At 34.2% G+C, this 14466-nt stretch overlaps 1 protein-coding gene across 4 annotated transcripts in view; it reads left to right on the top strand.

The window, feature by feature from the left end:
• The window catches only part of tmtc3 (transmembrane O-mannosyltransferase targeting cadherins 3), a 58673-nt gene extending 46378 nt beyond the window's left edge, over positions 1 to 12295 (top strand). For all 4 annotated transcript variants that reach the window (XM_088647193.1, XM_088647194.1, XM_088647196.1 and 1 more), the window contains 3 exons: positions 1028 to 1197; positions 3830 to 4056; positions 8585 to 12295. In XM_088647193.1, coding sequence (XP_088503319.1) covers positions 1028 to 1197; positions 3830 to 4056; positions 8585 to 9387 — 1200 coding nt within the window. In that variant the 3' untranslated portion in view covers positions 9388 to 12295. The remainder of the gene's footprint in view (positions 1 to 1027; positions 1198 to 3829; positions 4057 to 8584) is intronic.
• The last annotated feature ends 2171 nt before the right edge of the window (positions 12296 to 14466 follow it).

Below are 14466 nucleotides of genomic sequence, written 5' to 3'. Positions count from 1 at the left end.
TTTAAAGAATCTAAGTGCATTAATTTTAGTACTGTTTTCAAAAGAAGAGATATCAAAGTAATAAACATTTAGTCTTCTTACTGTTTTAGTGTTACTGCAATTTCAAGGTATAATTTTTAAAGTTATGGAAAAGCAATGCTAATTTTTTTATTTGAATCTTTCATGTCCAATAGTCAATGAATGGGGACAACCTATTAATACATTGAGATTCTTATAATTCTAGTTAATAGGTTGAATTAGAAAAAAAACTGATCTTTTAGCATAGTTTAAATAATCCACCTACATCTTTTACGACAAACATGCTCACCAGAATGATGTTGGTTATAACCATATATATGAATTTTCACTCATTTAGCAATGTGGATTTGCTCACGTTCTGTTAGCTTGGATGGGTAGCGTTAGTTTTCAAGTCCTCAGTCTGCAAGTCCTTTCACATCTTAGGAAGAAGCAGTTGAACTGACCACAGGGGGACTCCAAGCTTTAGAGTGATCTTGCAAGGAAATTAAATGAACCTTGGCTACATTTAGAGTGTCATAGCAAAGGAGAAATTGCATTAAACAAAATTCTAGAACTTTCATTCCACTTTGTAATTTGTATAGATCAGAAACAAACATCCCATATAACTATTTTTTTGTGACTTCATAAAAATTGTGAAAAATACAAGTCTGGTGAATACTTTCAGAAAAAAGTATACTTTACAGTATATACAGTATTTGGCACGTGCTTGTTATTCATCCTGCTTAGGTGGAAAGGTAATGTAGTAATGGATTATTTGTAAGGAACAGTCTTTTTTGTGAATATACTTTCAACTAGAAATACAAAATTATTAAATTGAAAGTAATAAAGTGAAAAATAATTTACTGTATTAAGCTGGCTGAAGTTATTTAAATATTTACTGTTTCCTTTAATCATGTGTAACATCACTATATTTTGAAGTTTATACTTTATACTAAGGTTATGCATTATACATGTGTGAATAACTAATAACGTATTACATGCAGGTTTCTATTTTTTTTTGCATTTGTAGATCATTCCAGGGAAAAAATATGCAACACGTGTTGCTCCTAACCATCTTAATGTTTATATAAACCTTGCAAATTTAATACGGAATAATGAGTCACGCTTGGAAGAGGCAGACCAACTGTACCGACAGGCAATTAGCATGAGACCGGACTTCAAGCAAGCTTATATCAGCAGGTATGACAAATACTGCTCTTCATGAACAATACAGTAGAAAAAAAGAATCATGACGAAGCTGCTGAAATTACAACTGTTACATAGCTTTTGGGATTGGTGAAAACAGACTTAGTGTTTCACAATTCCAAACAAACATTAAACACATATAATGGTTTTAAAAAGCAATGGAATTACCTTTGTATTGTCCACACTGTTTAAGTTTAGAAAGTGTCCTTTTTCGGGTATATTTCCTCTTCACATCAGCAGAAGTACAAAACAATCAAAGTGCATACAGTACTTAATCAACAGCATTTCTGTTGATGTGTATCCTGAGCACTTTTTTGTGTTTAGTGGGCTTACCAGGGGTCAGTGTTGTGTGGATATTGCTTAAGAAAAACTACTGTGATAATATATAAAATCACAGATACTGTATAGCGGCCTGTCATATTTCACAGTATCAGAAGGCAATAATAGTTACAAGTTCAACAAATGTTAGCAGATAAGGCAATACATCCGTCCTGGTCTCCATAAGATGCAGTGCTGATTGGGAACAGAATTGGGAACCTACCCCAAGCCTATCATGCTCAATATCCTGAAATCCTTTCATTGAAATATGAAACTTTCTGGATCTTCATTCAGGATAGATAGCAATGGAAAAGTTAAGCAAAAAACTTCTATCACATCAGGTAGTTTCTTCCTGTCCAGTTTTCAACCCTTTAGGTAAAAAAATACTGCAGGCACTTTTCAGTGCTTCAAGGAAAAGGTCTTAAGACGCTTGGAAAAAAAACTTGTTTTATATAGATTGCTGACGTGTCTCCATGCCACCACGCTTACCCTGAACCTCATGCAATAAAGGTCTTTAAACATGACCTCAAATTCCTGAGGAGCTCCAACAAGGCACGGGATTTGAGGCCTCAGTCAGGTGCGGTGTGCCCTCTGATTGTATAGATTGCAGCACTAATTACAATGGGCATTTAGCAGGAGCGGCAGATGAATGTCAGGCACACATACAAAAGTGTCAAAAACGTGGCTAGTGGTGGGGAGGGGTGATGTTGAGCACATTAATGTTAAGACAAAACTTGCTATTTTTCTTTCTTATTCTTTAAGTTACTTTTATTATTTTTCAGCCCTGAATTCCATGTAACCTTAGGGGTTATCTAGTATGCATTTTGCAATATTTTGCCTCCATGTGTCTTTTGCTTCACCTTCACCTTCACACGCATCAGACAGTAATCTAACTGCAGCAGATAACCCAGGCAGATCAGCTCTCAAAGCAGCTATAAATTCTAATTCTAAATTCATTTTTAAGAGAATTTTGTTTTTAACGTGGGCTGAATTGCGGTCGTACATTTCTGCCTTACAGTCTACAACCCAACCACAGAATGACATCAACATTTGTACACATAGTTTTTTTTGTTTTACTTGCATTTCTTTTCCCATTTGTTAGACCTAGTCATTTTAATTTGCTTTTATCTTATTGTACCCACATAATTATTCCTCTTAATCTCTAATGTATGTACCTTTTCAAATTATTTTTTGTTTAAAATGATCTCTAAGGTGGGCAGCATAGTGGCACAGTAGTTAGCATTACTGCCTCTCGGCTCTGGTGCCCTGGGGTGCTGTCTGTGTGAAGTTTCTATGATCTCTCCGTGTTCACATGGGTCTCTGCAAAGCTCTGAGGAAAACTGGGCCTGATATGAGTCTGTCTATGTCTGTGTTTGTGTCTCTGTGCCTTGAGATGGACTGGCATCCCATTTAGGATTTATCTCACCTTGAACCCGTTGCATGCCAGGACATGCTCCAACTCCTCCGCAACCCTGTATCGAATAAAGCGGTTATAAAATGGATAGATGGATGCTTGATCTCTTAGGTATTTAATTGAACAAATCAAATACTTAAATGATCGAACCAAATTCACCAGTTGTTTCAAAATTATTGACTTAGATAGATAGATACTTTATTGATCCCGTGAGGGAAATTGCAGTGCAACAGCAGCTTAACACACACAACACAGCCACAGTGTAACGAATTATATAATAATAGTACAAAGATAGACTTATGGGGTATCCTTAATTGTGCTTAATTGTGGCTGTCGAGGACCATGGTTTGCCATAGGCCATGTTTTCAGCCCCAAGGGAAGACATCAAGGTCCAATTTTAGAGCATACTCAAGCTCTCCTATATACAGTAAATGTCTAAAGCTGTTTTTTATCGTTTGCATTCCTTGACACCCATTTCCTTGTCTTCTGAAAATCATGGTCATCAAGAGCGGTCACCAGATGCATTTTACCCTGTGCTACGTAGTCAGTACTTTAAAGTTCATATATCTATACTCTTGCAGCATATATTTTGGCAGATATGCTGATACACAGTTCATGCTGAGGTTTGTTGTTGTGTGGAAGTGGAAGCTTGCCTTCAGATGACATTGGATGTGTGCTAAGAAGCATCGTAATGGTCTTCCTTGTTTTTTGCACTACTAAAATATGAATGCAAGAAGTGGGGTCAAATCTTAATCAGATTATGTGATAACTGCATTAAATGCCATTAAAAGCATATTGAATGTAAATAATCATTTTAAACTAAATTAAAATTGAACTGAGTTGAACTTGATATAGGATTCATTAATAAACTTTTAAACTTGTATTTCTCAACAGAGGAGAGCTTTTGCTGAAAATGAATAAACCAGTAGAAGCAAGAGATGCCTATCTCCGAGCCTTAGAACTAGACAGAACCAACGCAGACCTCTGGTACAACTTAGCAATTGTAAACATTGAAATGAAGGAGCCTTCTGAGGCACTGAAAAATTTCAACAATGCTTTAGAGTTAAGCCCAAAGCACAAATTGGCACTCTTCAATTCTGCACTTCTAATGCAAGAGTCTGGTAAGTAATCTGTTAATTTTATCAGCACTTTAAGAATCAGTAGATTGGCACTGTTTTTTGCATTGATGCTAAACATACTTTGCATCCTCTCTTTCAACCATGTAATTATGTGATGAATCTCTTTCCTAAATGGAAAACTATGCATAACAAACTACTGATAGCAGTTCAACTGCTACCATTTGATTTTGTTAATTTTAATTTTGTTTGAAGACTAAAGAAGTGGTGTTTTCTTTGCCAACACTTTGCTTTTCCTTTAGGACAAGTTACTGCAGAAATTAGTAGAATATGTGGCAGAGCCTGTATTTTAAATAGTCTTGTTTAATTTATCTCAGTTGCATTCAGCATGGGGAGGAAATGGCTTTGAACCTATCAAATAGTTTGCAAACCCTGCCTCACACTTGGTATAATCAAGCCTTATCTGTCCATCAAAGCATACCAGGGTGAAACTTGGGTTTTTCAGTCTGGTACACGAGCACAGTGAGTCAGTTTGTTTGGTTACTTCAACGTGCTCTGTTTGCTGGATCACAGCTGGGTTAATCCTTAGACCCGTGCCTTTTCAAGCTGTTATTGGGGAGTTCCCTGGAGATACAACTAAGTTTTGTTAATATCTTTTGTCTTCTGTAAATATTTTCTGGGCATTTAATAGCATTATTCACTGTATCTGCACTTTATTTTTTCATGTTTCACATTTTGTGTCTATTGAGTGCACCTTTTGACTGCTGTAAAGAGGTGTAGTCTCTGTATCTAATCAAATATATCACTTATTACTATAATAGAAACAGTTATCAGAAAAAAAATCTTCTTCCTTTCATAGGGCCTGTGTATACATATGCCCGCTCACAGGTTTTCTAAGCTCTAGATGCCACATGTCCCGGCTTATCCCATTACAAATATTGAATTGGGTTCGAGTCTGGTGAGCTAGGCATCCATGGCAAAACAGAATAATATGTGCATTACTCTTCTGAAATGCTGTCAGGTCAAAGTGAGACTACAGAAATGCCAGCAAGTGAGGTCGTAGGACTTGATCAACCAAGTGCTGTGCAGTTAAATTACCGACAGTCACTATGAAAGGAGTTCTGTAGCAAAGAGCCCTATCCAGAGCATAACACGTGGACCTCTGCATCAATTGGTCTGTTGTACACAGCAATTTAAATTGTGTTCTGTATGTCAGCAACACAACACTGACATCCAAACTGTGATTCATTTCCAAAGAGGACTTGGCTTCAATTGTGCTGATTCCAACCGAGAGAAGTTAGAGTAGCCTCCGATATAAAGATGACAGTATTTTCATCAAGTTTTACATTCACCTGTACCAAGTCAACTTACACTAAAGCGGTGATTTTGTTTATGCTACAAATAATGCATTAACCTACTTGAAAAGCTCTGGGTGTGAGAATTTCAGTTATGAACATGTTTGGGTATTTTTTAAATAGAAACTTCTGTCATTTTGTTTCTTCTCCATTTTTAATTGCCTGACTGGTATATTAAGTCAAGTAAAATCAGAGCATAACTCGAATATAATACTCGAATTACATTGTTTTGACTTAAAGGTTTTATTTAATGTTCACATCGTATCAGAACTCCTAATGTTCTTTTTAACACTTTTTCAATCTGCTGTATATGACCAAGATTTAAAATTTAATTTAGTTTTTATATATTGAAAAGATCAATATAAACAGTATTATTTTAAGCACATTCTGTATCATAGCAGCAGCATTATGTTGTCAATATGCATTACATATGTCTGTCAGATTTTCTATTGCTGTAGAATCAGCATGTGACTGGAGGGTGAGTTTTGTAACAGAAACTATGTGAGTGTGACTTATTTTTTCATGAATTCCAGCTTTGCTAGAATATGCACATTGAAAATGCCTTAGGATTCTTGTGGTTGCTGTTTGATTAACCATACAAGTCATGACTAGTTGACCATTTATTTCTGTGTTAGACTAATTTGACAGATGTGGTTTAGTTATTTCCTTGGGGTCTGAATGCATTTTAGAGTTTATTTTCTTAACAGCATTTGTAACGAGAAATAAGGTATAATGCAAATTTCACACTGTGGTTTTTAGTTCTAAATATTAATGTAATCTTTAACCCATTTGTCTCAACACACGTGGAAACCTTGTTTTGTTTGGTTTATGATATTTTACCTGAGTTTTCAACTTAACCTTAGGAGAATAAATTCTCTAGTATAAAATAAAACTTTTAGACATTACAGTTTACTATATTCCCAACATTCACTGTTGTAGGAAGAAGAGTATAAGAACTAAATAAACTTGGCCCAGTATAAATACTGTCAACTCCTTGAAAGTAAAAAACAATTTGAAAAATTGTTTCCGGAGCTAAAGTAATCATGTAGCATATATTACATAATATACAGCTGTCAAAAAGCAGTAAATTCTGTGACTTAATTTCAGTGATTGTGTCACTTGGGAGATGGTAATCCTCTGTTCTGGAGATTGTTCAGATATATAAGTTGATGAACAAGATATGTTCATAAAGTTACAGTTCAGTTTATCATTGTTGTAGGGGAAATTGATTTTCTTTAGAATGTAGCCCAAGGTGAGCTAAAAATCTTTCTTTCTTTTTTTTAAATTTGATTTAGTAAACCCATATCGAATGTGTGATTGAAGTTGTAAAATTCTTGTAAAAACGTTACCTGGAAGAAGAATGTAAAACTAAATATTATATGTTAAAACCGTCTCCTTTTTTAGTTCATATACTTTGCAATTGTTAATTATGTTGATTTTTTTTTCTGGTATTACTCAAAATGTAATATAAAACATCATAAAAAATATAGTGTAAGTCTGAGTAGATTTAATTATAGAGATATATCTTAATCCCTCAGGTATTTCTTAAATAGCTAATAATAAAGCACAGTTTATAAGGTATCTGTTTCATCAGAAATAATGGATGCATGTAGTTGGGACAAGTGAAGTCACAATAATAAAATTGCATTGTAAAAAAAATAAGTAATGTATCATGAATGAATAACATTGTTCACTCTTATGTTAAGAGTTATTAGATTTGACAGTTTAATTTATTTTCTCTAAAACTTTCTGTGTGAATCTTAAATTTAATCTCTTAACTGGTTGGTCAAGTAAGTCCTAATGTTAACTAACGTACTTGGCCAAACAGTGAAATGATGTAAATGAAAAGAGCAAAATGCCATCTGTTCAGTTTTAAGAATATATTTTTATATTTTTAGAGCAAACAACAATAGCTTTATCCACAAATTATATTTTGCATTGGTAAGGACCAAAGAAATATGCATTCATATTTGAGGTTTACCTTCCAGAAAAAAGTAGGGATGTCATATAAAGCATGAAAAGCAGTATGGCATAGAAGAAGTGAAGGAATTCCACAGTTGTTACACAGAGTTCTGTAATTGTTCTTATGCAAAAATATGTTTGCTAGTTTACTCTGTTAATACTGATACTGTTCCATATGTTGCTAAGTTTAAAAAAAAGTTGTTTTTTTCTCAAAAGGGATGTGTAACACAAAAACAAAGAATAAACCCTCTTTTTTACGCTCACTTTCTTAAAATCTCACTCTTTTTTTTTCTACCTCTTTGCAAATGCCAGTCATGAAACCTTTTTTTGGTTATCATATACCCCTGTCTTCTTGTTTATATTGCATCTGAAATTAGAGTAACAAAATTGTCATTTTCATTTAAGTTTACTTTAAAACAGCTTTTCAATTAAAGTTCACTTCATGTTTAAGCACATTAAGATGTTCAGTAACCATGAGCTCAGTAAGGAGGAAGATAAAGGGAGTTGTCCTACAAAACCAGGGTAGACATAAGCACTACAACAGCTCCACATTTGTTCACATTTTAGATCTCTGTGATATACAAGTTTTATTCCATAAATGTCAAAGCCATCCAGATAGACTCTTCTAAAGAATCAAAGCTACCACTAGTTTGCTTTCATACTGGGTTGATCTCCTGAGTGCAGGTGGTTCATTTTCTCTGCTTATCTTGGCATTATAGACTGGGATTTCCTGATGGCGCCTGTAAAGCAATCAAGTTAATGTAATACATTTTAATTCAGAATTCAACACATAATTCATTGCCAAATTTAAGTTTGGTTTTTTTATATATTTGAATAACCCCCTACAGCAATTGTAATGGTTAGTCTATTAAATGGCATATTTCACGTGGGGTGAAGATGTCCAGGCAATCAGCATCTGCCTTGAAATGGTAAACTCTTGGGGATTGCCAGGATGATTCTGAACTGAGTCAACTATGAGAACTGTGGTTTTGTCCAATATGAAATACAGTGCAAAAAGTCAAATGGTCTGACAGTGGATGTCTCAGTGGAGACCTCTCTCTCTCTCTCTCTCTCTCTCTCTCTCTCTCTCTCTCTCTCTCTACTGTTTCATTGTGTAAATACAAACACCAACAAATGATTAAATTTAAGGCAAAGTCACATTACAGAAGATTGGTAGAGATATAATTTAGATCCTTCATGCATCTGTCTGATAACTGAGGTCATAATTGCTTGTAATGTTTAAATTTGTTTTCTAGGCGATGCCAGGCTCAGACCAGAGGCTAAACGAAGATTTCATATCTACATTGAAGAAGACCCCAATGATGCAAATGGATACTTTAACCTTGGTATGCTTGCTATGGATGACAATAAAAATGAAGAGGCAGAGAAATGGATGAAAAAGGCCATCAAGCTACAGCCAAGTTTCCGGAGTGCACTCTTTAATTTAGCACTCCTGTATTCACAGACAGGCAGAGAATTGGATGCCTTACCTGTTTTAAATGAATTATTAAGATTTTATCCAGAACATACTAAAGGCCTAATCCTCAAAGGAGACATTCTTATGAACCAGAAAAAGGACACCAGAGGTGCCAAAGAATGCTTTGAGAAGATTCTTGAAATGGACCCCAACAACGTTCAAGGAAAACACAACCTCTGTGTGGTTTATTTTGAAGAGCGGGACCTTCTGAAAGCTGAGAAGTGCCTGGTAGAGACACTTGCCCTTGCTCCTCATGAGGAGTATGTCCGTCGGCATCTGAGCATAGTCAGGAGTAAAATTGCAGCTCTGAATGCTGCAGCTCCAGCAGATGGCAACCATAGTCCAGAAGTGGAGGGAAAAAAAACTCAGCCAGAGAAGTCCAAGAATGAGAAGAATGCAAGGAAATCCTTCCCTGCTAAAAATCCCACAAAGAGCAAAGAGCAGTCAAAGAAGATGGGGAATGGCCTGCCTGATAAACGGACTAAGACCAAATCTACAAAAGAAATCAAGGAGATTGAAAAGAAACGGGCAGCTGCCCTAAAGAGACTAGAAGAAATTGAACGTATATTAAGCGGTGATTAACCTGGACTATTTTTTTTACTACTGTCAGAATTGTTGGGCTTGTTTTGAAAAATGACATTTTCCTAGTTTATGCATGCATCAATGCCCTAAAAGTTGAGAAAATTAATGTTATATTAATAACAGGCCCCATTTACTTTGCAAGATTGTATCTAAATTAAGAAAAGGTCTTATGTTCAGAATTGATTACTGTGAGTAATGGGACTCAAGTGAAACAAAAATTACATAACTGTTGAAATGAAAACACATTTTAAAGAGATGGTATGTGAAAAAGCACAATGTTATTAAAACTAGAACCCATTGTGAGAATATAAGTGTGTAATGTTTTATTTCACAATTTCTCAATGGACATCTTGTTCCAGGTTTTTAATTTTTTTGTATTGATCACTGGGTATGTCTCATGTATTTTTAGTACATTTAGTTTTCTTCAGTAGTGTGATTTAATTAGTAGAATGATTGTTGTGTAAACAATAAAAGGAAATCACAAACAATTACACTGTAGTTCTGGGGGATGATCTGTGTAATAGTTCTTAAATAACTCTACATCTGCTTACTGAATCATTCGATAAGTTTAGCTGTTGTATTACTTCATACTGGACTTCCTCTAAGTATGCTGTTTCAGTTGATGTAATACAATTTCCTTTTAGAAAGCTGTTTTTTTTTTCTTCTGACTTCACAGTTTGTATTTAACTGTGGTTCCACGGAAACCACAGCTTGGATTATCTTGGGTCATTCATTTCATATCTGTATTTAGAAATATGTATTGTAATGCCAGAAAATAACAATAACTACCAAATGTATAATTTTGTATGGTTGCTCTTTTGAACTGCACATTGCAGGAAGGTACCGTCTCGACTTTAGAGTGCTTACTGTAAGCCCAATTTAACTTGGTTAAATTACTGTCTGTATTGTATGGGGAAAATGCTCTCTTCAGCATAATATATAGGTAAAAAACTAATATTACTGTGACTTCTTTATTTCTTATTTTTATTAAGATTATATCACATAATGTAGAATCTTGAAAAACTTTAAACAGAAAAGAAAATAACTTTTTGTACATAGCGTTTTCAAAAGACACATTTTCCCTCTAAGAAATGTCTGTGTTTTCTGTACCATTATTAAAAAAAGCTCCTTTTTAGGGTCTCCAGTATGCTTTTGATAAGAGAGGTCTTATTTTCTTGTGAGCACAATTCCTATTAAATTACATTAGCAGTTTTCACACAGAGGATAATTGGACATTATGCGCCTTATGAAACCAAACTGAAAAGTGACTTTGACTGTGGAATTCCATAAGACAAATCATGTAATTAAGTATTCTTCTAAATAGTGTGTATATTATCTATGAATAAGCTCAGCTCGGAATCTGATAAATGCTGTGTAAAATATATAATGAAAAGAAATAGCAAGTACTGTACTGAAAAACTGTAAAATAACAGTATGCTGCTCCATTCTAGCCTGTTGTAGGTTGACAGTATTGTCAGTTTGTAGAACTCTCAGCACCAACGGCATAGAAGTAGCAATTTTAGAACATTGCCCTAGGCCCAACAATGTAAATGCTGTAAATTCTCCTCATTTCAGATCTCTTTCAACAGTAATTTAAAATCCTTACTTAGACCAAGTCAGATCAAAGATAAACCCACGTCATCTCAGAAACATTGATCTTTGTTGCACTCCCCACCTTCTGCCAAAAAAGATTGTGAGCAATTTTTTGGGATGTATAAATTATGCAAGAAGCTTAGCATGTTTGGATTTCAATGTGCAGCTTTTACGTGTGTCTTACATACTGTAGGTTGGAAGTTGTGTAGAAAGGGCATGAGAAAAAAGACAAAACTTTCACTTAAAGTGTTAAGTGTCCCAGGTTTTATGGTATATGTTAAGATTGAACTACACTTCAAACTTCATTAATACATATAAAGTATATCATAAACATTATTAATACTATAAATGACCATGAGTTGTAGTGACCTGAAAAGCCTCGGATGTGAGGTGTGCAATATATTCCAACGCTGCAGTTAGCGTTTTTATTTTTTTAGGGTTTGAACAGCGCATTTTAAAAAGTAACCTTGATTGTACAATCTATACTAACAAGGTTTCAGTCCTTAATTAAAAGTACATTATTGACATAAGACATTGATGAATTAAAAAATATCATCTTCCATCAAAGCCATACTTCTTTGCTCTGTAACTGACTCCATAATCTGAAAAGGTTACAGTTTGTAGATTTCAAGAAGAGCTGAAATATTATAATTCCATATTTTTATTTTTTTATGGCACTATATATTCTCTGTACTTGAAGCAGTGTTCAAGCTTAAGTCCTTTGCACTATAAATTACAATATAAGCTGCCTTAGAAAAGCTGAACATTTTTGAGACATCACTTACACAGAAAACAATATATTGGAATTTAAAAAAATCATGACATTTCATGAAATTCTACATTGAATTGTGCTCGGACAATATCCATTTCACATTTTTTACTATTATGCATTCTGTATCAAAGTAATGTGTGATAAGCATTATTCATATTTAATGTTAAGGTGTGATTATTTTTCTGGTTTGCTTTATTTTTCTTTAACTGGGCTTTCATTAAACTTATCTACTCTTATTTGTATTTTTGTTGTTGACAGTTAGGTATTATTCTTCGGAATAGAATCATTCAAAGACAACCTGTACACAACTAATTAAAAAATTTAGTTTAATTTCAAAAGTATTGCTTTTATCCTCAATTCATTTCATCAGTATTTTATTATTTGTGCTTTTGCTGATGTTAAAGAATGGATGGATTTGTGACTTGTTTTAACTAAATATCGCTTTTGTATTGCAGTATTTTAATTTGTTTTTGAAAAATAAATTTTGTGTTGTACTTAAATGGTAATGGGGCATATTTTCTAATAAAGATTTCTTGAAAGTTATCTAAGATGTTCAAAATTTCTTATAGAGTACAGTTTAAAATGAATGTTTCTATGTGCTATTAATCATTTTTATTTTAACTGAAACACCATATTTGTGCATTTTTCTAAGATTTCAAAATATTACTTTTAAATTTAAAGTTAGATGCTGTACAACATTCAGTTTGTGTTTTGTACATTGGAGATGTCAGAAAAGCAAGTTAGAAGTTGAACTGGTTTGAGAATCTGAAATTTCTTAATACAGAAATAAATCTTCACTTGAAATAGTAAAATGAAAAAATATAAACAAACATTCTTTGCTTGTGTTGATTCAACAATGAGATGTTAATATAAAACAGTGAACACAACACTTTTATTTTGATATTTTCACATACAGTGCCTCTGAATTTATTCATCCCTGTAATGAAATAGAAACAATAGAATTAAAGATATTTTTTTACAACATGGATAATGTTGCTTAAACATGTTAAACTGTAATAATGCACAGAACAAAAATCCATACTACATCTCCCATAGTGTACTGTGAGGTTCTGACACATCAAGGAAGAAATTTATTAACATTCTTTCTTAGAGAATTGTTTTTCAGATCATTTGATTTCAGTTAAAGAATGGTTGCAATTACAAATGTCAAATTGGACTGAGGTCTCAAGATAAGCCAGTTTAAAGCATTAATTTTGTTTAATTGGATGTTTTATACAGCATGCTTTGGATCATTGCTGTCTTGGAATGTCCATTTTTGGCAAAGCTTATCTTCTTGGCAGAAAATAAAATGGGTAACTGGCCAGAATATCCTGGTACTTGTAGGATTTCATGATTATACCTGTCTTGACCGGGGCCCTAGGTCCTGCCCATGCAAAAAACAACCTCAAAACACAATAACCCCCAACCATCACCACTGTAGTTTACTGAGTGATTGTCTCAGAATTATTATTTTTTGTAACCCAGTGTGTATTGGAACAGTTGTGTATCCCCAACTGTTGTCTTTGCATTTACTAGCAGGTTTGCCAGTGTTTCTATAGTGTACATTTCTACAGTGGTAGATTCAGCTTTTTGTGGTTTCTTTTAGAGGCAGTCCCCAACTTCTGAAGGTCAATGACCATGTGCCAGTTATATTTGAAGAGCTCTCTGATCTTAATCATGATGATGCACGCTAATAATTAATGTTTTCAGTGTAGTACCCCATTTTGTACTCCTATTAAACAGGACAACTTTGGAAGGCTCTAGCTCCAGAAGCTTTTGTTGGGGGAAATATTGTTATAGATTTGTGTTGAATTTTACATCCATCCATTTTTTAGCCTCTTCTTCCAATTCATGGTCACAGGTGAGCCGGAGCCTATCCTAGCAAGCAATAACCACAAGGCAAGGTACACCCTGGATAAGATGTCAGCCTATTGCAGGACAGACACACAGACACTCACACACTCACAATTAGGGCCAGTTTCCCCAGAAGCTGATATGGGAGAAAGCCAGAGCACCTAGAGGAAACCCATGTGCAGAATGAGACAACATACAAACTCCACACAGAGAGTGTTGTCAGCAATGCTAACCACTATGCCACCATGCCTCCGCTTGTTGAATTTAATTTCAAGGAATACTTAAATGTGAATAAATGTGACCCTTCTGTTTTCTGGTTGCAAGTAATTATGACAAATGTGACTTTTCTCTGTGCAAAGCTATTATGATCATAGTGTAAAATTATGCTACATAGTATTGTTTGTTCATATTTCATTGCAGGTAAGAATAAAGTTGGAGGGTTCCATATGCCTGTTCCTTTAAAAATGTTAACTGATATCATACAGTATACTCTGAAAGTACAATGTTGGTGGCAATGAAGTCTAACAGTTTAAAAAATAAAAGATCAGCATATAAATGAGAGGTGGCTGTTTGGTACATCGAGCCTGTTTAGTAGCTAGTATGAGATTGTTGAAGTGGTTAATGATTGCTTCTTAACACAGTTTAAAGAAGTTTCTAGAAGCACCAATTAGACACGATGCTCTTCTCTATCTATTGTTTTCAAAGAGCTAGGATATAATTAAGGGCATAGGTCTAATAAAACTGGGACCTTAATATGATGCCTTTTGATGTATACTTTAAATTTTCTTATCTAAATTTTTTTTCTAAAATCAGGGTTTATAATATCATTATTTGAAGGGATGAGGCAGAGTTTACAAGCT

The sequence above is a fragment of the Lepisosteus platostomus genome, chromosome 9 (assembly GCF_059453375.1).
Source record: "Lepisosteus platostomus isolate fLepPlt1 chromosome 9, fLepPlt1.hap1, whole genome shotgun sequence".
Lineage (NCBI taxonomy): Eukaryota > Metazoa > Chordata > Actinopteri > Semionotiformes > Lepisosteidae > Lepisosteus > Lepisosteus platostomus.
This window is presented reverse-complemented; position numbering and strand designations above follow the sequence as displayed.